At 38.2% G+C, this 23,779-nt stretch overlaps 1 protein-coding gene across 5 annotated transcripts in view; it reads left to right on the top strand.

Moving 5' to 3' along the window:
- The window catches only part of LOC145489641 (eukaryotic translation initiation factor 3 subunit D-like), a 333,976-nt gene that overhangs the window by 67,525 nt on the left and 242,672 nt on the right, over positions 1–23,779 (top strand). For 4 of the 5 annotated variants that reach the window (XM_081468661.1, XM_081468663.1, XM_081468664.1 and 1 more), the window contains 6 exons: positions 358–406; positions 658–871; positions 6,298–6,427; positions 13,486–13,625; positions 19,486–19,678; positions 20,344–20,437. In XM_081468661.1, coding sequence (XP_081324787.1) covers positions 358–406; positions 658–871; positions 6,298–6,427; positions 13,486–13,625; positions 19,486–19,678; positions 20,344–20,437 — 820 coding nt within the window. Of the gene's footprint in view, positions 1–357; positions 407–657; positions 872–6,297; positions 6,428–13,485; positions 13,626–19,485; positions 19,679–20,343; positions 23,479–23,779 lie in introns of all 5 variants that reach the window. The other variant, XR_014049614.1, reaches the window with a different exon arrangement.

Below are 23,779 nucleotides of genomic sequence, written 5' to 3'. Positions count from 1 at the left end.
GCCAGCCGACCTGGAAGCCAACAACCTTGATTTAAAGGCCTTTTTTGATGCGGAGGAAATGTCAAAACAAACTATCCCTCCCATATCAGATAGTGTCACCTGAATTTGCGAACCCCAATATCAGTCAGTGATGTCAAATTCCCACCCCCAGGTTGTATCGACTACCGGTAACCAAATTCCTGTGGTATGCTTGGGATGTCAATGTCTCAGTAGTGTCAGTAGTGTGTTGGTGGTGTGCCAGCTGATGCAATGACTGACATCTTGACCAACATTATGAGATCAGACTCCTTTCTTTGTCCAGTAAACTAGTGGTCCAAAGTATACAGTATTAATATCTGTTTCTCCTTGTTGCTTTAGCGTGTTGGATCAAAGTTGTTCTTTGATAAGAGAGATGATTCTGAATTTGGTAAGTTGAGAGGTGTTGAAATGAAATGAAAAAATATATACATGTATTTGTGTGAGTTTCCTTTTAAAAGTCAATGTACGCTACAGATTTTATTCTCATTCTAGCTTGTGCAGGGATTATACCTTTTTGGAACAGCTGAAAAAGACTGGAGGCCATGCCTAAGCCATCCTACAAAATGTACCTTTGCATCTAGCAGTTTTATTATTTTTTCACTTTTGGGTGTGCTGTTGATGAAGTCTTTGTTTTCTTAGATTTGCTAACAGTGAGTGAAACTGCCCATGACGTGGTTTTTGATGAAGGAAACGGAATTAATTCCCCCACAAACCTTGGCCTTGAAGCAACATTCATCAATCAAAACTTCTCACAGCAGTGTTTGAAAAGAGGCCCAGACAAAAGGGTGTTTCCCAATCCAAACCCGTTTGTTACTGATGATGATGAAGGTCAAGTAGCATCTGTGGCATACAGGTATGAGGATGCACAAACTAATCTGTCAAAATCATTCGTGTGAACTTCAAGGGTGTTTCAAATATTACACTCACGTTATTTCACAGTTTACAGTACAAATACAATACAATACAAATTTTATTAGCACTCCCCATGGGGGCTTTTCAGTACTAATAGTACTAAATAAGTTACATGAAGGAAATGGAATTAATTCCCCCACAAACCTTGGCCTTGAAGCAATTTTAAACCCTTTTTTTGACTGATGTGACCAAGAATCATATGCTCTATAATAGTGTTACCCGGTCACCTGTGGTGACTGGTCTCCATTTTTGGGGGACAAGTTGTCCATTTACCAACAAATTCTGGAATTTTCTGTCGACATATATTGCAGGTAAGACTATTTTGTCTTGTCCAGCCTAATCATTTCCAACATAAATGGAATGTCCTGAAAGCCGGCTTGTCCAACATTTCCAATGTGTTGTGATGTTTACCATTACTCACCAATTAATTGGCCATTCACCAGGTTCAACCCATACACACAGCTACCCAGCTCAATTTTAGGCGCTCTAAGTAAATTCTAGGAAATGTAGCTCGCCAAATCTCATACAGTATTGAAATCCATTCAGGATTTTTATGGACCATTTGCCCAAGCCATGGCCCAGCTGATTTCCTGTTCTAAATGGTTAACAAACACTTGGTCGCCTAGACTTTCTAAAAGTCCTTTCCAACAATACTTTCCTGGCCTGTTGGTTTCAGCTTCATCGCTCGATCGAGATTTCATACGAGCAACCCCGCCTTTTTTTTATGGGAGTCTGGCTAGGGGTTAATCGAATGGAGGGCTAAACAACTTCAATTGTGGTCTTTTTTCAAGCCTAATAGCATGCATACAGTTGCAATTTACTTTGTTAACTTTGCAAGCAGACTATGTGAGGAAGGATGCCTTTCGTCCCTGTGTCAAGAACAAGGGCTGTAAAACATGTCCTAAGATTTGACTAATGAGAATCGATGCGCGAACAAGAGTAAACACAGTACAAACATGGTGCCAGTAGCTACTTACAGGCTCGTAATATGAGTAACGCGCGTGCTCTGTAAGGCCCAGTTCATACGTCGCATTTCTGCCGTGTCGAGTTCAATTCAATTAAGTGCGGCAGAAATGCGACTGTGGATTCATACGTCGCACGTGTGTCGCATTTAATTCAGAATTTATACTGTCGGGTATGTCGGCCAGCGGAAAATGTTTTAAACTTAGAGTATTCAATATGCCGGACGAAAATACCGAGCAACGAAGGACTTTAATTTTGCTAAAAATTGTCCGCCAATGGAAAGAGAAGGAGAAGGCTGACAACGGAGCAGCATGTGTTGCAATATGTTCAGGTTGCATTAGGTCGAGAATGGCCAAGTTTCTTCTTTTTCTTTGGCGGGAAAACATTCACATGTATGCACTAGATTCGACACGGCAGAAATTCGACGTCTGAATCGGTGTCGCATTTCTGTCGGATAATGCGACAAGACCAGTCGAACGTGCGGCGGAAATGCGGCAGCCGATTCAGACGTCGAATTTCTGTTGGATTTAATTCGTTGAATTGAATTCGACACGGCAGAAATGCGACGTATGAACCGGACCTAAGGGACGCTATATTTCCAGCCAGCCTTGTACCCAGAGTCTTCGTTTCCTTTGACAAGCGTCCGGAAACGAGCGACCCTGGAAAGATCCGATTCAAAGTTCAAAAATATCGGACTTCTGGTTGAATTGTGCATGCCTAGCTCGAGCCCGCTGGTGTTTTACTTTCGCTCATTTTCCACTGTTATTTAAACCAGTTAAAATGGAACCCGTAACGGATCCAATATGTTTTATTACTTTGTTTCAGACTCTTGAACATAACGTTCATTTAATTTTGATGAAAAATTCATTCGTCACTAAAAAATTGTCTTTACTTCCTCACTTTTTTCAAAATTTGCGTCTTCAGATGTTCCATGGCTACCTCCATGAGGTTTTTCATATTTCCCGCATCAACACTGCCTTCCTTTTTAACTTGGAAAATATTATTTTTTAAGTTGTCGGAGTGTGTGGAGCGATTTCACTCCATCACTCCATCACTGTGCCACTTCTTGTTAGACGTTTTGTACCGGGGGGTCGGGGATTCTTGTTGGAAAATTTGAATTAAACGCCCAAAGGAGACCAATCTGAGCATGGCTTGAGCTTTATTTGATTCCTAAAAGATAACATTTCAAATGGAACAGGCTCGATTACAAGCCTCTGTTCAGGAAAGGAGCCCGAACTAGTAGACCGGATTCGAGAGACCTTCGGAAATCGAGCGTAAAATTAAAATCGGAAATAAGAGCGTTTTTCAATTATTACTTCTTCGAGTGCACCTGCAAAGATACTTTGACAGCTAAAAATACTGACATTTCGTCCTCAACATCCTAAGTGAGATCAAAAACTTTGATTTATACCCCTAAGCGAGACAACGAGCATTCTGGACCTTTTCATATGGGAGTCCCCCTGAGTTTGGAGCATTCTGTTGACATAAGCACAGTCGCTTGCACCGTGTCAAGTTGGTTATCTTCAAGAGGTACAAGGTGAAACGATTTTCGATTGTAAGGAAAAGAATTATGATTCTTCCGTGGCGATTTGTTTAGATGGAAAGTCTTCATGGGTATTTTTTTTTTCGTAAACCCACGTGATACTAGTGGCTAGTATATTGTGAGTTCGATGACAATCGAGATCGATTGATTAAAAGCTCCAGACAATTTTTAAACACGGGAAATGGAAAGACAAATGTGGCCTTTCGGTAAATGGCTTCTTGACATAAACGTATGGGTTAAAAAAACCGAAAAAGGAAAGAAAAAAGGATTTTTGCTTCCTCTGAGATTGGAACTTGCTTATTCCCGCTTATGGGGCCGACAACTATCCCACTTTGCCACTTGTACAATCCGTTAGTCAGGTGAAAATGTTAATAATATACGTGAATTGTGTATGCACTGAAATGCTGGGTATTTCGCACAGCAGGCTCAAGTGAGTTCCGAATCAAAGTCAGTATAGCCGTGAATAAAATAGTTTAAGACGAGAAACGGACAGTATTTTTTCTGTACAATAACTGTAAATAAATTTGGAGATGGCAAGATTATATGGACGAATAGTTGACGAAAAAAAGAAAGAGACATTACGCAGGGCTGGGAGTTCTGCATGCAATTCAATGGAAAAGGAGACCGCGTGGAGGTAGCGTTCTCTTCGGGGACTAGCTCGCTGAGTGGGGTACTCCTTGTCAACCACAGACAACAATTCAACGCTTAGATTTTATTAAAAGAAATCTTACTTCTCACTCCTGTCCTTTTCTTCTTCTCTTGCCTTATACTTCTCTAAGATTATCGTCTCTCTAATATCACATGTTCCTTCTTCTAAATTTCGCTAACCTTGTAAACTTTCTTCTGAATTCTTATTTTTAAAGAATGAATTCTTATTTTTTGATGGCTCATTTATTATTAAGAAAGTAAAACCATATACCAATTCCACTTAAGTTTGTCCTATAAAAATCTGGAGGTGGGACATATCTCTTGTACTGTCACTCCCTGGAGACGTCAAGTCTCCTCTTAGAGCAGCCCGGAAACTTGTGTAAAATCGACAAGCCAAATAACCTTGTAAAGAATACTAGACTAATAAGTACAAGGAAAGAACCTTACTCGGGAGATCACAAAATACTTTAGACTAAGCTATTATATAATTGTCATGTATTTCAAAGCATTCCAGTGTCAATTCATAACTCATGCGGGTGTTTATCGTGATTCTAATTCTCAATATAACGTCTTTTCTTAACTCATTTCGGACGAGATGAGGTGCTCTCCTTGTGGTATTGCCGGATTCCATGCTGAACACAGTACTTTATTTCTAAGATCACAGATTTTGAAGGCCACACTTGAAACTGACCGGCCAGAACGTACGATCGTGAATGCTTAGCTGAAGATCAGTTTTAGATCTCATCAAAGACATAAATTATATGCAACTTGAAATCGATGGAGCTCTCAAACTTTATCACAAAGAGCAATGGACGGGCTACGCTAAAGATGAAGAAGCCGTCGGAAAGTAAATGTAAGGGAAGGAAATCACTTACATTGTGTATATGACTAAAAATAGGAAAAAAGTGAGAACCCAAAATACAGGGATTTTATTACTTGGTCATGCGTTCAGTAAGCTTAGCTTTGGTGATCGGAGAAGAATCGGTACTTTCCTTGTAGTAACCGTCTCGGACAAGGATTTGCGGTGTCACGTCTCCCGTATTCTCTGACAGTTGTGTTTTGCACTGTTTCTTAACATTGCCAGTATAGGCTGTGACTTCATTTTTTGCCTCTCTAGCTCGATACATATGCCCTATGTGCCACGTGGCACAAAGGGAACAGTTAGTTAGCTCGATAATGATATATGGCCAACGGATTAAAAACTCAGTTTGGTGGCATCACAGTTTCCACTGTTTGCAGACGATCCATTTTCCAAGTTGAGTGGCTCACGGCCACTTTGATTCCTTTTTTGTAATAAGAAATGCAATTAAAATGAGAACTCTTCTAGCTATGCAACCAAGCTGAAAGAATTGGGATTAAGACTTCATTGCATTATACATGTAATAGAGCAATGAAACTCATTATCCCGAGACACCAATATTCAACCCCTTATTCTATTTCAAATGCATCTAGCGATAATTCTCTCATACTCTTTGCATTCCAATTCAGTGTTTTGCAGGTGTTGTGGGGTCAATTTACTTGACAAAATTGTTTTGGCACTGTTCTGACATAAATGGTACACGTGCGTAAAAACGTTGCTTGGCACAGATAAATTGTTGTGTAAACGACTTTTTTGTGAGGCAAGCCAAAATTTCACACGCTTGTTCTTACTGGATAGGTAGTCTAAGCACGGGTGAAATTTTGGCTTGACACCAATAAATTTTAATTATGTTTTTAGGTATTAGGCATTAGGCATTATGTATTATGTATCAGGTATTTTTAGCTGACAATTCTTTTTACCGTGGTTAAGTAAAGATTTTCTATCTAGAAATAAAGGTTATCTGTGTATCCATGTACATGTATCTTCGAAATACCGTTAACACAACTTAATTTAATTGTGCCCTTCCTTTTTTGTACGCGTACAATTTTTATCCGAGCCATGCGAAAATGTTTTTGTTGGGTAAATTGGCCTGTGGTCCTCACAGTCTTCGAGTGTAAAAAACCAACAATGTTTTTGGGGCAAGGGCAAAAACGTTTTTAGATTTTTATTGTTAACAGTCTCAAGACTTCTGCCACCCATTGGCGTATTAATCTACTTGTGTTATATAACTGAATTCCCTTGCTCCAGTGATTACAAGAGGTAATTGATGAACTAACTGTCAAGGAACGTTTAGTTGTCTTTGTGTAGTAGTTTATTAAAACTTTTCAGACTGAAGCGTGAAGTTCATTTGCAGGTATCGTAAGTGGAACCTTGGAGATGGAATTGAACTGATTGTGAGATGTGAACATGATGCCATGATGCTTGGCCCTAATGGAGAAGAATCTTTTATCAATATCAAGACCTTGAATGAATGGGATCCCAGGGTTTGTGTTGATTTGTATTCATGAAAAATGAAAATGTTTAAATTACATGGTCCAACATTTTGCTTTTGGAGGGAGAGGAGCTATGTAGGTGCTCTTGTCTGTTTATTGAGTTATTTTTTTGGTAAAAAAAATACTTCTTAGTCAGCGCGTCGGGTATGTTATGGACGGGTCAATGGATGAGTAAGTGAGTGAGAGATGTTTGTCACACCAATCAGATTGGATCTACTATAAACTGCCAATCAAATTTCTTATTGTAAAGGTAAATGGTATGTGAGAAGATTTGATCCCGACACAATTTAGAACGGCAATATTTATTCTTCTATAAAAGAGGAGGAAGTATTCATATGTTGGGCTTACTTCGACATTTTCTGTTCAGGGTTAGGCTGAGGATTTTAGTTACGAACGAGATGAGCCTTGAGGTTTGAAACAGTTCGTGAGTTCGTAGTATGAAAATGCAACAAGATGTTTTTATTTTTGGCTACAAAGGTAACTTGATACTTTTGTTTTTCACAAGGAGTAAATTCAATTAGAGGTCACGAATCTTCGCTTCTAGTTCTTAGGACATGTTTTAGAGGAGACGAGACTATTTAGGTTTGAAACAGTTCTAACGTTTACAATAGTAAGTGCAAGTGACGATTGTTTAGTTCTTGTTGCATGCAAATATAAAGAGATACTTTTATTTTTTAGTTACAATGGGTAATTTGACACTCTTGTTTTTCACAAGAGAGTAAATTCAATTAGAGCTGACGAATCGTCACCACTTGTTCCCACGAGATGTTTGCTATCTTTAGTTACAAATGGTAACTTAACAATTCTGTTTTTTATATGGGAGGAAATTCAATTAGAGCTTACAAGTTATCGGCTATTGTTCTCAGGATATTAAACAAAAAAAAGCTTTCATTTCTGGACGGTTTTTACGTCTCTGCAGTAGTAGTTCGTTTTTATTTGATGGGCATTTTATGACATTCTTTTCAGTCCGATATTTTTAAAGGTAAAAAGTATCAAAACTGCTCAAATGTTCTTTGAATACTGCGTGGCACTAAGTTAAAGTGCAATTTAATTAAATCAGACTTTCAATGTGTCAGAGAGGTTTTTTTCTCTTTCTTTCAATTTTTGGTGAAGTAGTGTTGTTGTGTTGTGTTGTGTAAAAAGGGTAAACTTACGACTCGTATAAAATGCGAAAAGGTCTCTTTACTAGAGTATTTTTGAGCAAAAATTCCTCTTGGGGGTTGGAAGGGCTATGTGATCGGTGAGTGAGGGAGTTATGCATGTGCACGTGTCACACCAATCACAGTGTGGGTTTTATCAAAGAACGAATCAAAGAAAAAAATAAGATGGTATCTGGAGACGTGTCAGATTACCGTAGTTTGTTCAGTCAAACATCTTATGGTTTACTATTTAGCTATCTTACCATTACCGATGTAACATCGTACGTGCATCATAAATTCCCAGTTTCTTTCTTGCTATACACCGCAACCAAAGTAACTTGTCGAATTAACCAAATCATTACTGTAAACAGCTCCATGAATGCTCCTATCTCCGAAACTTCACACAAAAAAAAAAACTCTTGCACGCCTTGCGTGCCTATGTTTAACGAGTGATATCGTAGCTAGAATGAGTTATAGCAGTTAGTTGAGGAAGAAGTAATTCACTCTCTTGGTCAGTTGGTCTGTCATTCGAACATGATCTAGCGCTACAGCCCTCTGCGGTAAGTTAGGATGGGATACTCTCTATATCAGAAGGAAAAAGCAAAAATTGAAATTATGTTTAAAACTATGAATGTTCAGACTCTGGACTACCAGAAAGGCCTTTTTAAACCCCTCAGCACGAATTATGGACGTAGAAATATTGAAAACAAACTAGCTCTACCCAAGCACCATTCGTTTGTTGAATAGTCTTCTGTCTAACGTCAGACAGAGCCATTAGATCTTTTATTAACTTTAAAAATGAGATCAATCACCTAATGTCCTCCTTGTACTCCCACAGGGCAAACATTTAAACAGTTTGTTTTTCTTTATCTCTATCTTGTAATATAACTAATTTCTCTACCGTATTTAAATAAAACGTATATATGTACTATGTATGTACGAAGGCACTGGCATCTAGGGAACTGAGGTCGCTATTTGTTCTTGATTTCGTTTCAAGTTTGGCACTTCTTCCCTGTCTTCCACTTGTCACTTTCTAAAAGTGCGACTTCTTCCGTGTCTTCTTCTTCGGGCTCCAAATTTGGTGGCAGAACCCTTTTCTTTGTCTGCAACCGAGAAGGCAGTGGAAACTACGCGTTCTATCCTTCAAAGGAGCTAGCTCAGTCACGGCATTTCGAGTTGTTTTAGCCACTTGCAAAATTACCTTTAAATTGAAGGAAACCTGAAAATAGTTGTTTACTAAGATAGGAAAACACCATGAAAGAGACAATAATAATGATGGTTAAGGATGGAGAAGATTAACACGGAGTGCAAACGACGAACTTGAAACATTTAGGCTAAACTTTTCAAGATGCGCAAACCGTGAAGCAGCTCCGTGAAGTTGATCAAGATCCTCATGTCCATAGCTACTCCTTTGCTGCAGACTCCATGTGTTTTAGATTACGCATGTGACTGGGAAGTATTCACTGAAAATGTCCCTGGTATTCCAGGACGATCGCAGGAGCATCAAGCAAGCTCCGACTGTGGAATCGTTTCATACGTCTTAAACTGTTAAAATATGTATCGATTGCGACTTGAGGACGTTTGTGCGAAAATGTTCTACTCGATAGATTTTCTTCAAACTTCTACTGCGGACAGATAATCTAATGGGGGTCACGGACTTCCTTTCAGAGATAAAGCTTGTGGAAAAGTAGTCTGATTTTGAAAAATTGGCGCGTGTAAATCAGCGTGGCCTCCAGGGTTTTTAGCTTAAAATAACAAAGATGAATCAACGGAGACAAACTATCCTAGTGCATGTAATATTTTGTATAAGTTAATCTGTTGCGTTAATAATTCCAAATGTTGCCAACGTTTTCACAAAACTTAACCCTTCAAGAGGTATTTGAAACTGCCGCACAGACAAACGAAGAGCTACATTGTAAGAAGAATGGAATTCGATGGTGCATTTTGCAAAACATTCAAACTTCTCATCGATATATTTTCTTCATTTTTTCGCTAAACGTAGAAAATCGGTAGAGAAAATAATCCATCAATGATCCAGGCAAAGTTATGGCAATGGCCATCTGCCCTATCATTGTTCATTTTATTACTTAGGGCGCGCTCGATGCATGACGTGGCGTGTGAATTTATCTGCGCAGTAAGGATGCGCAGAAACAATTAGCGCTAACGTCCATAAAACTGGGAAACGGATTCTTTACAGGTTTTTTCCGATGGTATTTTAATAACTGTAAGACTTTCATCATCAATACTGGTACAATGAGATGAAAATAGCCATCAGTTGATTTTTGCGGGCTGCCGGCCCTTTAATGACACCCCTGTCAAAAATACGTAATGCAGTGATGTAGGATGCTCTTCATTTCAGCTGCTTTTTCTGTACAAGAAAACATACGTCTCTGTTTACAACACAGTTCGACGGAAACGTCTGTAATTGTGAGTGACAAAATTGTTTTCAATTTGGAAAATGATGACTTAAATGCACGCATGACGATACGTTTTTATTTTACAAAGGAATAAATTGCATGACTAGGATAAAAATAGGTCCGCAATGCGAACATGTGTCTAGTGCAGGGTGGATACTGAAAATTGATAGTTTACATGCAGATTTTGTTATGTCCTGAGAAATTTCTTGTGACTAATGTAATTGTGGGTTGTAAATATATCTTTGTATTTTGCCGTTTTGTAATTCCTGTTATTGGGTTGAAAAGCTTTAGAATTAGTGTAGTGTTGTATGCCCCATGCAGGCGTAAGAAATGGTTTTATCAGTATTGATATTTTCTTATACGAAGTGGAGTATCAGGTGTTTCTTTCTGCCTCTTTTATACTTCGTTGCTTTTTCATTTCATCGTTATTTTCCTTCGCCCTCACTAATTTTTCCAGGGCACCACAGCACGAATATTTCCCAAAATGAACTAACGTACATCCAACGAGAAACAGGTATGTCAGGATAAATTTTTATGCAAAGTAGAGTATCAGCTGTTTCTTTCTGCCATTTTTATACTTTGTTGCCTTTTTATTTTGTCGTAATTTTCCCTCACCCTCGCTAATTTTTCCTGAGTGCCATAGCATGAATATGTCTCAAAATGAACTAACATACACATGGAAACAGGTATGTCAGAAAAAATGGTGAAGCACTAACATTAGGAAACATTTCTGACTGGTTCTACAGAGAGGAATACCAGCAACGAGGTTCACCTCACATTCACATGCTTATGTGGTTAGAAAATGCACCAGGTATTTGGAGTTGATGATGATGCTATTGTTACGGAGTTTATTGATAACATTATTTGTTGTCAATTGCCAGTTAATGACCTGGAACTGCAAAAGCTGGTTGATAGGCTGATTCGCAGGCATTCTCATACCTATAGAAAGAAATCAAAGAATGAATGTTGATTTAATTACCCAAAACCACCTATGAGGGCAACTGAAATACTTTATCCGTTAGAGAATAATACACCTCGACCCAACATAAAACAACACAAAGACACTTGGAAATCTCTTAAAAGAATAAATGATATGAAAGAAGATGAATGTATTACATTTGAGGAACTGCTTCTGAAGTTAAAAGTTACTGAAAGTGACTATAAATTGGCTATATAATCAGCATCTGACTCTCCAACCATATTTTTAACACGACAACCAAATTAATTAAGGATCAATAATTACAATGTTACTTGTCTTAAAGAATGGGGAGCAAATATGGATATCCAGTTTGTATCCAGTTAGGGCCGAGATCGATCTAAAGCTGGAAAGTATCTTTTAAAGTATTTCAGTCCTCCACATTGACGAGAACTTCGAAAGCCGTGGCATAGTAAAAAAGTATCTCTTAAGAAAAACATAATAAAGGTTAATAAAAGATAGAAAGCGCTGGTTTACTCACCACGACACCTTCTGTGAAACAGCGTGAAAACAAAATATGTCTTGGTCTCTAGATCTCTTCACGAAGACTCACTATGTCTTAAAAGGACGGTAACGTTCGTAATGACGCTAATCTCGGATGAAGTGACGCTATGAAATAAACCGCGTAAAGCAAAAATATTCACCCTTGTCGAACTCTTCAATTAAGAACCACGCTGCTTAGAATTTCAAGTAACGCTAATTTTCGTAATACGAAGATTCTGCGACGTCAATATTCGTTGGAAGAGGATTGATCCAAATATTTGCTTTGACTGCTCGGGAACCCGCTCGAGGAGACTAACGAGTAACGGCGACATATCGATTTGGTTACGCTTTTCACTTGAGGAGAGGAGAATTCGTTGAAACTATTGGAGCGTAACGTCACATTTCGCCGTATATGAAGTAGTTAGCTATCTTTTATCGCTTTGACATTGTGTCTTGTGCTTTCGAACTTACAACTAAAGAACAAAGACAGGCACAAGAGAACAAAAAGGAAAACAAAGCCTGTACATGATGTCTCCTTCATTAGATTTAGTCCTCAAAAGCTACACACTGCAAGTTTATCAATACTTGTGGTGACCACATATTTGAGGAACAGTAACATCTAGATCTTTTCGCATGCCTGGGTCGTTTACCAGCTGGGTGTGATGTATAATCCAGACACATTGATTGCATTATCATTTAAAATGAAATGACATGCAATGTTAACATTTTTCAGTCTTTCTTTGTTTTAAAATTCGAAAAGTTCGGAAAATGTAAAAAATGTAATGCTCATTGTCAGTTACTGGTATCCTTAGCATAACATTCACATTTTTAACATACAGAGTGGCAGTATTCAAGGCTAGATGTTGGCAGTTAGCAGTTGCTGGTTGCTTGTGACTCCTAAGTTCTCAGTTTCTTCTTTCTTTGTATCCTTGTCAAAAAGGATAAAGCAAAATCTCAGAACATGTTATTCTTTATGTATAATAGATCAGTAACCCTTTTTAGTAACCTGTTTAACCAGCCTAGTTGAAGGTGGTAAAGTGGGGGTGGGTGGGTGGGGGGACTGGGGGGTGTCTAGAATACGTTTCATGAAAAATAACAAAGGTCCATTCACAACAACAGCAACAACAACATTTATTTATACCAACAAATGAAATAAAGAAGAAGAAGAATACATTAATTTGAAGCTTACAAATATGGTATTAGCTGCCTATAACAACCATACGACTGAAAAAAAATAAGCAGCTATGTATAGGATACAATTAAAGTTCACAGTTAATGGAAAGTAAGATACTGATTTCACGTTTCACGAGAGAGGGGAACATTTTTCACACGAACTTACGAAACTTATAGGTTGTGAAACTTAATGTCCAAAGCACAGTCTTGCTGGACGCAGCACAAAGAAGACCACATTCCACCAATTGGCTTTCATGGTTATCCAATGTTTATCACGCTAACCCAAAAGTAACAGAAGACATAATCAAAGAATCAAAGAATCAATCTGGCCTAGTCCAGCACCGGAAGTCCGCGATTCCCGGACTTCCCGTGACTCTGCTCATGCTCAGAGTCAATTCTGACAAATCTGATTGGCTGAGAATACGAAAGAAATACTCTGCGCACGCGCAGAAAATTGGATCCAGCCAGAGGTCGCGATTCTTGGTGCTGACCAAAAGAAGCACGGCTTCTGGGGATGAGAATGACACTTATTTCTAATTTCACGGAAATGATTGTTTTTTGGAAATCACTGTGCACGGCTACTGACATATCACTATTAACTAGAAAAAGAACTACTGATTTATAAAAATACCCTTTACCACCCACTTGGTTGACTTAGCTGACTTCTATTTGTTTCACAAGCCAGCAATAGAAGCCTCGAAAGTAAATTGTGAAGTAGTTTATGTCCTCATGGCAAACAAGCTGACATCAGAATTTTTCTGTGCTTTGGAAGACTATGTCCGCTCCCCCTCGATGGCAAGAGTGTCACTGTGTTTATGTTAGATTACTCAGTTTAGTGTTTGACTATGGTATTTTCTTCAGGCAATTGGTGTTGATTGGCGTCAGAAGCTAGACTCACAGCGGGGTGCTGTACTAGCAACAGAACTGAGAAATAACAGCTGTAAACTGGCTAAGTGGACTGTTAGTTCTATACTAGCTGGATCAGAGTACCTCAAACTAGGGTAAGACAGATTTTTTGTAGGGGTAGGGGAATACTTTACATGATTGTGTCTTATTTCTTGATTTTGACTAAATATGGTTCGTTTTCTTTGGGATAATTACTATTTTTTTTATTTACTTAGGCAGTACCTGTACAGAGAGTACGTAATATAGTCCAGATCAAAAACCTAACTACAACAGGGCAGGAAAAAACTCGGGTCTGATTGCCTGGGAAAGTAAATTTTACTCTTGGGCATTGAAAATAGAAGTTCAGTGTCCACTGGACAAGTGAAATTAGTCTCAGTAGTCTTGAGAACCTGAATAAAAATGTCAGCTTGATAAATGACAATTTCCAGTAAGAAACTATTTTAAAAAAAATGAGTAAAATGAGCAAAAATTTGATTTGAAAACATGGATTAGTTGGGATCCAAGCATACTTTGTTCGCATTTGTCCCCTGATTGCCATACTGGCTGCCTTGCGGAGCGTAACATTTAAGTGGGGGCAAGTGAAAACTGAAATTTACTGGCCCACTTGGCAAGTGGATTTCAATTTTTTTCCCCTGCCTGGTATCCAAAGTATTAGTTGTTTTAAGTAGTAAATCGATATAAGGGCTTGCTTGCATCTAGATTGTAACACATGTGATTGGCAGGCTGTTGTTTCTAATTATGCCTTTGTTGTTTACTGTTTGTACATTTTTGCTTCTGGATGCCAATGAATTGGCAAAACAATTCAGGAATGAATTGAATTCCAACCCACGACCACTCTGATGCTGCCAAGTGCTCTACCAACTGAACTGTTGACTCAGTTGTCTGGGACAAAAACAAAAATCAGTCTACACAAAAACACACTAACAACTTTCTTTTAGGTAAAAAAACTGGCGAAGAAACTTTTCTTAAAAACATGTAAGAAATTTTAAACGGTTAAAAATACACGACATTTCGATCTTCTCGGACGTGTTTATCAAGTGAGAAAAACAGCATGAATATTCTATAAATACAAGAAAAACAATAGTTCATTAAAAAGAAAGGTAACATAAAAATATGTACAAGCTAAACAACGAGTTAAGCACTGATGGAGTCACTCTAAGTGTTAAGGCTAGGCCTCTGTTCCTTGATGAATAGCATTTCGTAAACGAGGCAGTTAAATTTACCGTGGCACTTCTTGAGAACACGAAATTGGTCCTCATTAAGAAGATTTTTGTCGCCGTGCACTTCTTAAAGGTGTTTACCGATGGCCGAATTGTGTTCGGCAATGGGTCGATGAAGGTGTCGGGCTGTATAACCAACATAATCTGCATCGCACAGATCACATACAAATTTATAAACAACGCAGTGCTGACTTACAATACTCGGCCTAATTTCCTTCGGCTTAAGATCTCAAAAATTGGCTGTAAAGTGACGGCGGACTGCATTAGCGGCTATCTAATCTTTAAAGGGAAGAACTATTCCGATTGTGTTGCCAAAAAGAAACTCTGCAGTGCCGAGCGACACGTCCCACAATTTAAGATTACACAGTGGAAAAACTGAGAAAACTATAGATAAAGCTGTATCGTAGTCTCTTTCAACCGCCTAACAACAGAAAATACTGCAGAAAAGTGCAAGAGAGATGCTACTGAATTCATTTCGATTCATGTCAACAAAAAGTGCAAAAAAAAAAAGGGTCAGCAACTCTGTGCGAGACTTCACACAGTTCAAGATTAGATATTGGATAAACTAACAAAAAATAGACAAAGCGATAATACTGAAGGAAAAGCATAGAATTATTTCTCAAAGTGGAATACTAGTAGAAACTTTCCCGTACTGAGACTTCACACAGTTCAAGATAATACAATGGAGAATCTGAGAAAAATACAAACGAACCAGCAAAAAAATTGTTTTGACCTGTAAAGAAGGCAAAACGGAGAGTACAGTGAAACCCGTATTGAGCGGACAGTGTCCGCTCTAAACAGGTTCTAATATATTATGCATTAATACTTAATTATTACCTTTTTGTAACGCAGTGTAACACAGTGTAAGATCAAAGACTGCACATAGGAGAATGTCCAGTCAGTCAATGCATCAATTTGGAGTAATCTACTTACCTTAAAAACGACATCGCTGAACAATGTTAAAGGAGTCTGAGCTGAGCGTTCAGAAGTAAAAAGCCCTTGAAGTGTCCGCTTATTGTAAAAGTGGGAAGAAAATTTAGGGACTCAAGCTGGTATCCACTTAAGGTTACAGTATACCTTCGGGTCGGCAATTTTCTTCAAATTTGGATTTTTGGGTCAAAATAGAGGTCGAAGAATAATCTCTAATTTCTGAAAAAAAATTTTTGAAAAAGGCTAAATATTGGCGGAGAAATGGCGGTTTTACGTTTTCACCGGAAGTAAAAGTTTACCTCTTGATTGACAGCCCTATGGCGCGTATGCAATCAACCGAGACGATTTTCGCGGGAATTACCTATATGGATGTCACGAATTGACTACTCAGTTGATCAGCATTGTTGTTCCGACTACCCAGCATTTTTGATATTAGGCGTGTCTCTATTAAGTTATAAGTAAACATAGACCACGTTTAAACCATGGACCGGTTCGAAAAAGCGAAAACAGCGAAGAACGAATGAAAATACATCAATGAGTGAAGAAGCGAAAGTTCGCCACGCGTATGAAGCTATAGTTATCGTATAAGGCGGGCAAATATTCGTGGTGAGAGAAAAGAAAGGTTCTGTAAAAATTTCGGAACTTGACAGCAATAACAGGGATGCTGACAGAGACTCTTCTGATGAGTCCGATATCGACGAATCGTCGGACTCATTGAGACCATTTGAAATATTATCCATGCACAGTTGCCCACACACAGTTGCTCTCCGCGCTGTCTTTTGTTTGTTTCCTTCGCTCAGCCACTCTAACGTTCGTATCCTTTTTAGTCTTCCCCATTTTGCCAGACCAGCTTCAAGAAAAACCGAGCTACAGAAAAATTATCTCTCTGCCTTCGGTTCCTTGAGCGCATTGCAAAACACAAGAGTTTTTTAGATATTCGCGCGTAAATTTCACCAGGCGGTTAACGGCAGTAAACTTTCCCTGCACTGATTGGCTTAGTTACCTGAGAACCCAGTTGAAGGCGTTTGTGGGCGGAGTTTGTTCGCGAAGCAGAAGATTTTTCTTAGCGCTGTTTTCTCGAATAAATTTTTTCACTTGAAGCAGACACTTTAAAGAGTTATAACTCAAAGGGAATTTGTTCAATTGCTCTTAAATTTGGACAGTGGCTAGTTTAACATATAAACTACAAAAGCGTGTCTGGGAATTGTTAATTTCGAAATACTTTTTCTTCGAGAGCGATTTTTGTACGATCACTCCACATTTTTTTAATCCTATTTCGAAAATGTTCTGTAACTTTTTACTGCAATCGAATATGCCAAAACGCAGACACGTTTTTTAAGCGCTTTGGGCCCTGAAACCGAGGAAAAAATTAAATTGGCGAAAAACGAAATTCGCTTTGACTTGTAGCTTTCGAAAGGTGATTCGGGCCCTCGCATTTAGTGGTCGTGAAAAATTCGACGATTCATTTTCTTTCAAAATTGTTGGTATAGTTTGATAGCCAGCTCCCGGCATAAGCTTTAATTTGATATAGGGGTTTAGGTATCTACAGCTTAAACTGCACGCGCTACATCGCTTGCGCGCGAGACACCCCTGAAGGTATACTGTAACCTTAATAGATGGTGTCCGCTTAATATGGGGTCCGCTAAATACAGGTTTCACTGTTTGTAACTGAATTCAAGCTTCGAAATTAGCCATGTTACCTTCGACAGATCACTGGACTTGCGAAGAAACCAGCCATCAACGGCAGAAGAGTGGAAAAAGGAAAACTTATATTTGATTATTTCTCTGATATTTCTCAATAGTAATCTATTTCACTAGTTTGCACACGACCTTTTGAAACCTGAATAATTGACACAAATCGCATTCTCTAGTTTTTAACGCATATAGCATATGGATTGCCAATATATTTCGTAACGTTTCGCTGATGACACATAAATAGAGTATGTTCATTATGTATGATTCCAGTTAACTGTAGAAGTACTTTAGGCGTTGTTACGCCGCAAAATGTAATACTAACGCAAAATGTAATAACATCAACGCAAAATGTAATAAAGTTATCAACGCGAAATGTAATAACTTTCCGACGCAAAATGTGCTAACTTTTTTAATGCAAAATGTAATAACTCCTGAATTGCAAGTATGTTCAAAACAAAAGATATGACAGGCCTACACGGACTCCCCTCGTGATTGCGATAGCGATGCATTTTAGCCTTCAATTAAATTTTCGCTCTAACGAGCGTATCTTTTAGAGATTTGTTTCTCTTATATGATATTATCGCAGGTTTAGTATAGATGCTTTTACGTCAGCATCATTTTGTTTTTCCTCCGCCGTGTGTTCTTCGGTGTCCGTTGGAGGACAGTAAGAAGGCGTTTTTGGGGCTGTGTAGTCGACATCCTCGTCACCAGATGTACTTAGCAGTAATTCGTTGTCTGACATCATAGTTGCTTCAGCAGGACCGCTCGGTTTCGATTCTTCATGAATCTCTTCAGCTGCTGTTTGGAGCGTGACAACTTAAAATTCAATGTTACTCAGGGAAAGGTAGAGAAGTTTCTCGATTCCGTTCCCGCTCGAATAGTTGTTTGGTGATCTTTTTATATCAGTCTGTGGTTAGGATCGAAGTTGTAGCTTTCCTATTGGTCCTCCCTGAAGCGAGAGGGCCAATGAGGTGTAAGGGATTTTCGATCCGGTAGAGCGAGAAGCTAGAGTGTGTTTCTTTGTTAAGGCTATTTTTAAGCTTGGGCTTCCCAAATGGAAGTGAGATCGCTCAAGAGTACTATAATATACTTTTACGCTGTGCTGCGTATTATACTCAGTCGAAGACAAGGCCTCGGGTGTTTCTAAGCACTGTAATTTGCGTATTATACTCTTGTTTTGTACATATTTGGGTTTTAATTTTTCTTTTGCACTTTTCTCTTTTTATCTACCCCTTTACCAACTGCTTACGGAGAGATTCACGGCAATTACACTGACTTTCAATCATGTGTTATTTAAATTAAGGTAAGCCTCTCACTGGGAAGGCCAAAGTTTCTTTAACAATCTCATGGCAATCAATCAATGGCAAAATCAATCAGCCCTAGCTTTGTATGAGAAAAAAGAACATGCATTTGCGGATAATTTCACAAAGCTTCACACAAAACAAGGTCCCCCTGCTCCCTCACGCACACCCCTTCCTCGTTCAACCAACATGGCAAAGGAACATCTTTCTTATTTTGATTCGAGGGTGTGTAGAATTCATAATAAAACTAGTAGACCTAGTGTACAGGTTATTTATAACTCAGGTTCCGAAAAGTCAGAATCACGATACTGTCACTAATTTTTGACCAAGTTGAACATATTTGCAACTCAGGAGTTATTACAATTTGCGTTATTACATTTTGCGTTAAAAAAGTTATTACATCTTGCGTTGGAAAGTTATTATATTTCGCGCTGATAACTTCATTACATTTTGCGTTAGCATTACATTTTGCGGCGATTGTTGTTACATTTTGGGTTAGTATTACATTTTGCGGCGATTATTACATTTTACGGCGTAACAGGCGTGCTTGCTGGTATGATGAATCCCTAGGGGCTATTAGGCTATTTACGTTTTTGCAAGTTATGCAAGAGCCACTCGAAGGTATCTCTTTCAACTTTGCTTTATTGTTTATTTACTGCTGTAATTTCTTTATGGTGACGATGTAAACGCTCGCTGTATCGATAAACGAGATGCCCGCCCCTGATGCTGTGTTTGTGGTTATTAAAATTAGTTACAAATAGAGTTCTTTGATTACAACTTCAGTCAAATGGCTATTGTGTCCCCAACAGGTATGTGTCTCGGGTAAACTATCTGGATTCATCAAAGCACGCAATCCTTGGCACACAACAGTTCCGTCCAAAGGAGTTTGCTACTCAGATAGCTCTAAACATGGATAATGCCTGGGGAATCCTGCGCTGTATCATAGATACCTGCATGAAATTACCAGATGGAAAGTATCTTATACTTAAAGACCCTCTAAAGGTGAGTAACTATCGCCAGAACGTTATAAACTTTATTTTTATTGGAATGCGTGTTAACAACGCGTATTATTATCGTGTCATATACAAAATGTTAACGGTATTTGATAACGCAGTGGAATCCCGATTATTGGAACCTCCAAGGGAAACGAAAATTTGTTTTGAAAACTGGGGTAGTTCAAGAAACTGGGTGTAAAATTATAGTGTTAGACTGAGCGGAATTGGACTGTCCTTGTTATTTAAGTTGGAGTAAGTTTGGTTATTATTTAAATCATTCCGCGAATCAAACGCTCTAAGTTAATCTGTGATTACTGGTAGGTTTTATCCTGTTTTGTTGCTTTTCCTTGAAGGTCTTTGCTAGCTGTGTTGATCATCTTTTCATGTGTCATGGCATTTTTCCATCGTTTTGTGAGACTTTACAAGTAGTTCTGTTAATTTCAGAACATAGCTTTACTTTATAGTTTAAGGGTTGGCCTCTACGGCAGTCATACAATCGTGTAGTGTAGAGTGTTTTCGCATATTGTCACGGCAGCCATATTAGCTTCCCAGAACAATCTGTTGCTATGTTGGTGTCCCAGGCCAGTCCTGTGGGACTCATTTCTTATGTGAACACTGTTTTGTTCCAGTAAATTTGCATGGCTGCTGGCGACGTTTTTTTTCTTTTCCTAGGGTATGGTTAGAATTTATGACATTCCTGACAACACGTTTGAATCAAGCGACGAAGATGAGGACGAAGAAGAGGAGGAAGAGGAAGATGAAAAGGGTGAGTTATTTCAGTAACTCGCTCACATCGAGAGTGTCTGAGCCTGTATCTCTATTAATAATGGGGTTGTACTCTTCTCGTCGGGTTGTAAGTCCATTAATGCAATGCATTCTCAATCCAGGGTGGAACCGCCATTTTGGATATATTGGTAGTGTCAAACAGTTCATCTTTCTGATCGATCATGAAAGCAGTACTCAGAACTTGCATTCGAGGTTACTCGCGGATTGCAGAGTGATCTATATTTATCTAACTAATTATAAGTGGGACGATCTGACCGTGGAACTGTGAGAGTAATTCTTTTGGTTACCTTCTTTGTGCGTTGGTTAGTAATTCTGGTGGCGTATTTTCGGCTACTTTTCTTGTGCTTTGGTGAGTAAAATGTCACCGAAAATTGATAATTTGCCTTTGTTTGATATTAGCTCTGAAGCAAACAGTGCAGTCCGGCAACTAGATACGGTGACTAAAATGTTTTACTGAGCTGTTTTTTTTTTGTTTGTTTGTTTGTTTTTTTTTTTCAAACATTTTTATTACAATAAATATACCTATAACATGTTAATTACAATAAACTACTTAAATACAATACTTACGATAAACTTACCTACAATGTACGGTTTTTTTTTTTTTTCAACATTAACATAACGCTACATACAACACTTACGGGTAACTACTGTACTAATAATAATACTATATAATTACAACTGATCTCTACAGGATATATTCTATTCAATTTACGTGATTGCTAAGATAAAAATTTTGCGAGGTTTTTTTTTTTTATTGCGAGAAGTAGGGGACAAATTGAACTAAGCGAAACCTTCTATTTTCAACATAAAATTTAGTTTCCGGGCAAAAACATCCCAATTACATGCACGTTGGTTGATTTTCTGGAAATGAAAGTAAAATTTGGCATAGAGGAGACAGAAATTTAGTTTTTTTATACTTTACTATCGTTATCAGTAGCTGCTCCGAAGAGTATTTCTTTTGAGTTTAATGTGATGGAAGAATTTTCCTTTGCATTAAACCAGCATAGCACTTTCCGGAGAAAGTCGACCGCAATATGACAACCTAAGAAGGAGTGAAGTAAACAGTCGTCATCCCCGCAATAATAGGGAGATTAAGGAGGTATGATACCCTAAAATATGGCGATGTTCATGAAAAATTCAATTTCTTGGAAATACAAGACTTAAGACCCTTGAGGACTTGTCAAAAACACTCTGAAACGATCTTGCCGAATTTCCTTCCAGATGAGTGTGAAATTTAAGGAAAGTACACAGCGGCATAAGTTTTTTCACGTAGCAACGGCCATAGCAACGACTGTTTACTATAAGAACCTGACCAAAAATATAGATTATTTTTAACTTATATGAACGAAACTATTTAGAAAAAAACTTTTAAGACATGCACAACTCGATTGGTATAATTATTTGTGAAAAGCTTTGCCTCAAATTGCCATATTTATCACTTTATTAGTGAAATGAAGACTTGTTATCGCGTTCAAGCACCCAGCATCTTATGCCTGTAGTTTTTCTAGCGTATTTATAAACAAATAGAACTGTTTCGTTCTCGAAGTGTAAAATCCTATGTTTGGCTACCTTAACTGACGTCAATAACTTCTAGCTCCCAGTTCTCAACTAAAGCAAACATTTTTTTATTGCTACTTACCGAAATAAACCTCAAGTGCTTTTATTTTTTCCTTTAAAACAAATATCTATTTCTATTTCTCAACTGATATGCTGACCCTAACATAACCCTAGCCCTAGCCCTCACCCTAACTCTAAAAGCCAACCATACCCCTAAGCCTAACCCTAAAAGCTAGGCCTAACCCTAACCCTAACCCTAGCTGAGGTAACCCTTACCCTAACCGTACCCCTTAACCTAACCGTACCCCTTAACCTGACCCAATTTTTTCATCTATATTGTAAAAAGCTTCCGTAGTTGTAGGAAATGTTCCTTTTCATAAGGGAAATGAATGAGCCTGTAATGGTAAATCAGGTCATATTGGGTGCGTTGTTTACCTCACAAGATCATTAAGCTTCTCCAGCAATGATATTCCTATACAAAGGGCTAGATTTCCCTTCATTTTATGAAATATTGAGAAATTTTCTATTCATTATGCAATAACTCAGTGGGGGGCAGTATAGCAATCACGTGATGGTCAAATCACAAGAGAGCTTTGTTTTACTTAAAATAATATGTGGTAAATTTGGCATGGCATTTGCCATTTGCAATTTGTTCTGTGATAGACTAGTGCAAACCCAAAGACCCTACAAACACTCAATATGTCCACTTTAAGGGGGTATAATACCCTAAAATATGGTGATGTTCATGAAAAATTCAATTTCTTGGAAATACAAGACTTAAGACCCTTGAGGACTTGTCAAAAACATTCTGAAACGATCTTGCCGAATTTCCTTCCAGATGAGTGTGAAATTTAAGGAAAGTACACAGCGGTATAAGTTTTTTCACGTGGCAACGGCCATAGCAACGACTGTTTACTATAAGAACGTGACCAAAATATAGATTACTTTTAACTTATATGAACGAAACTATTTAGAAGAAAACTTTTAAGACTGACTTCGCACCAACATTTCTACTTTGAAAGGTTTTTAAGTAGAATTCCCGAAACTTGGGCTGATCAAAGACCAATAGTGTCGTGATGTCATAAACCAAAAAATCGTAACATTTTAAGGCCTGTCACGTGACATGAGATGATTTGTCCACTGGGTGTGGTAAAAAATAACGTTATTTCCAAATAAAGCCGTAAAAAGCACTGAAAATAAGAGTTAACTGTCAAAACTTAGGTTCATTGCACAGAACAAAACAGAAACTTACATGATATGCTTATTTGACAGTCAAATCTTGTTTTGTAAAAGAGGAGGAAGTGTCGGCGTCAATACTATAAATCACTACCTCAAAAGGCTGTGGCTGGTTTCCATAGCAACCATTTTGAGTAAAACTCTAGAAATTTAATTTCTCTTGAGTGCAATAGCACACAATTGATCTTTCTTCACCATATTTAAACAAACTTTTTGGTCCATATGAGGGTACCATACTACCTTAAGAGGAGGAAGTATTCATATATTGGGTTTACTTCGATATTTTTTGAGGGTTAGGCTGAGGATTTTAGTTAAATGAACGAGATGAGCCTTGAGGTTTGAAACAGTTCGTGAATTATTAGTATGCAAATGCAACGAGATATTTTTATTTTTAGTTACAAAGGTAACTTGATACTTTTGTTTTTCTTAAGGAGTAAATTCAATTAGAGGTCACGCCTCGTCGCTTCTAGTTCTTAGGACATGTTTTAGAGGGGACGAGACTTTAGATTTGAAACAGTTCTAACGTTTA

Source organism: Orbicella franksi, chromosome 6 (assembly GCF_964199315.1).
Source record: "Orbicella franksi chromosome 6, jaOrbFran1.1, whole genome shotgun sequence".
Classification (NCBI taxonomy): domain Eukaryota; kingdom Metazoa; phylum Cnidaria; class Anthozoa; order Scleractinia; family Merulinidae; genus Orbicella; species Orbicella franksi.
The sequence above is the reverse complement of the archived record's forward strand: the minus strand, read 5'-3'. Positions and strand labels throughout refer to the sequence as shown.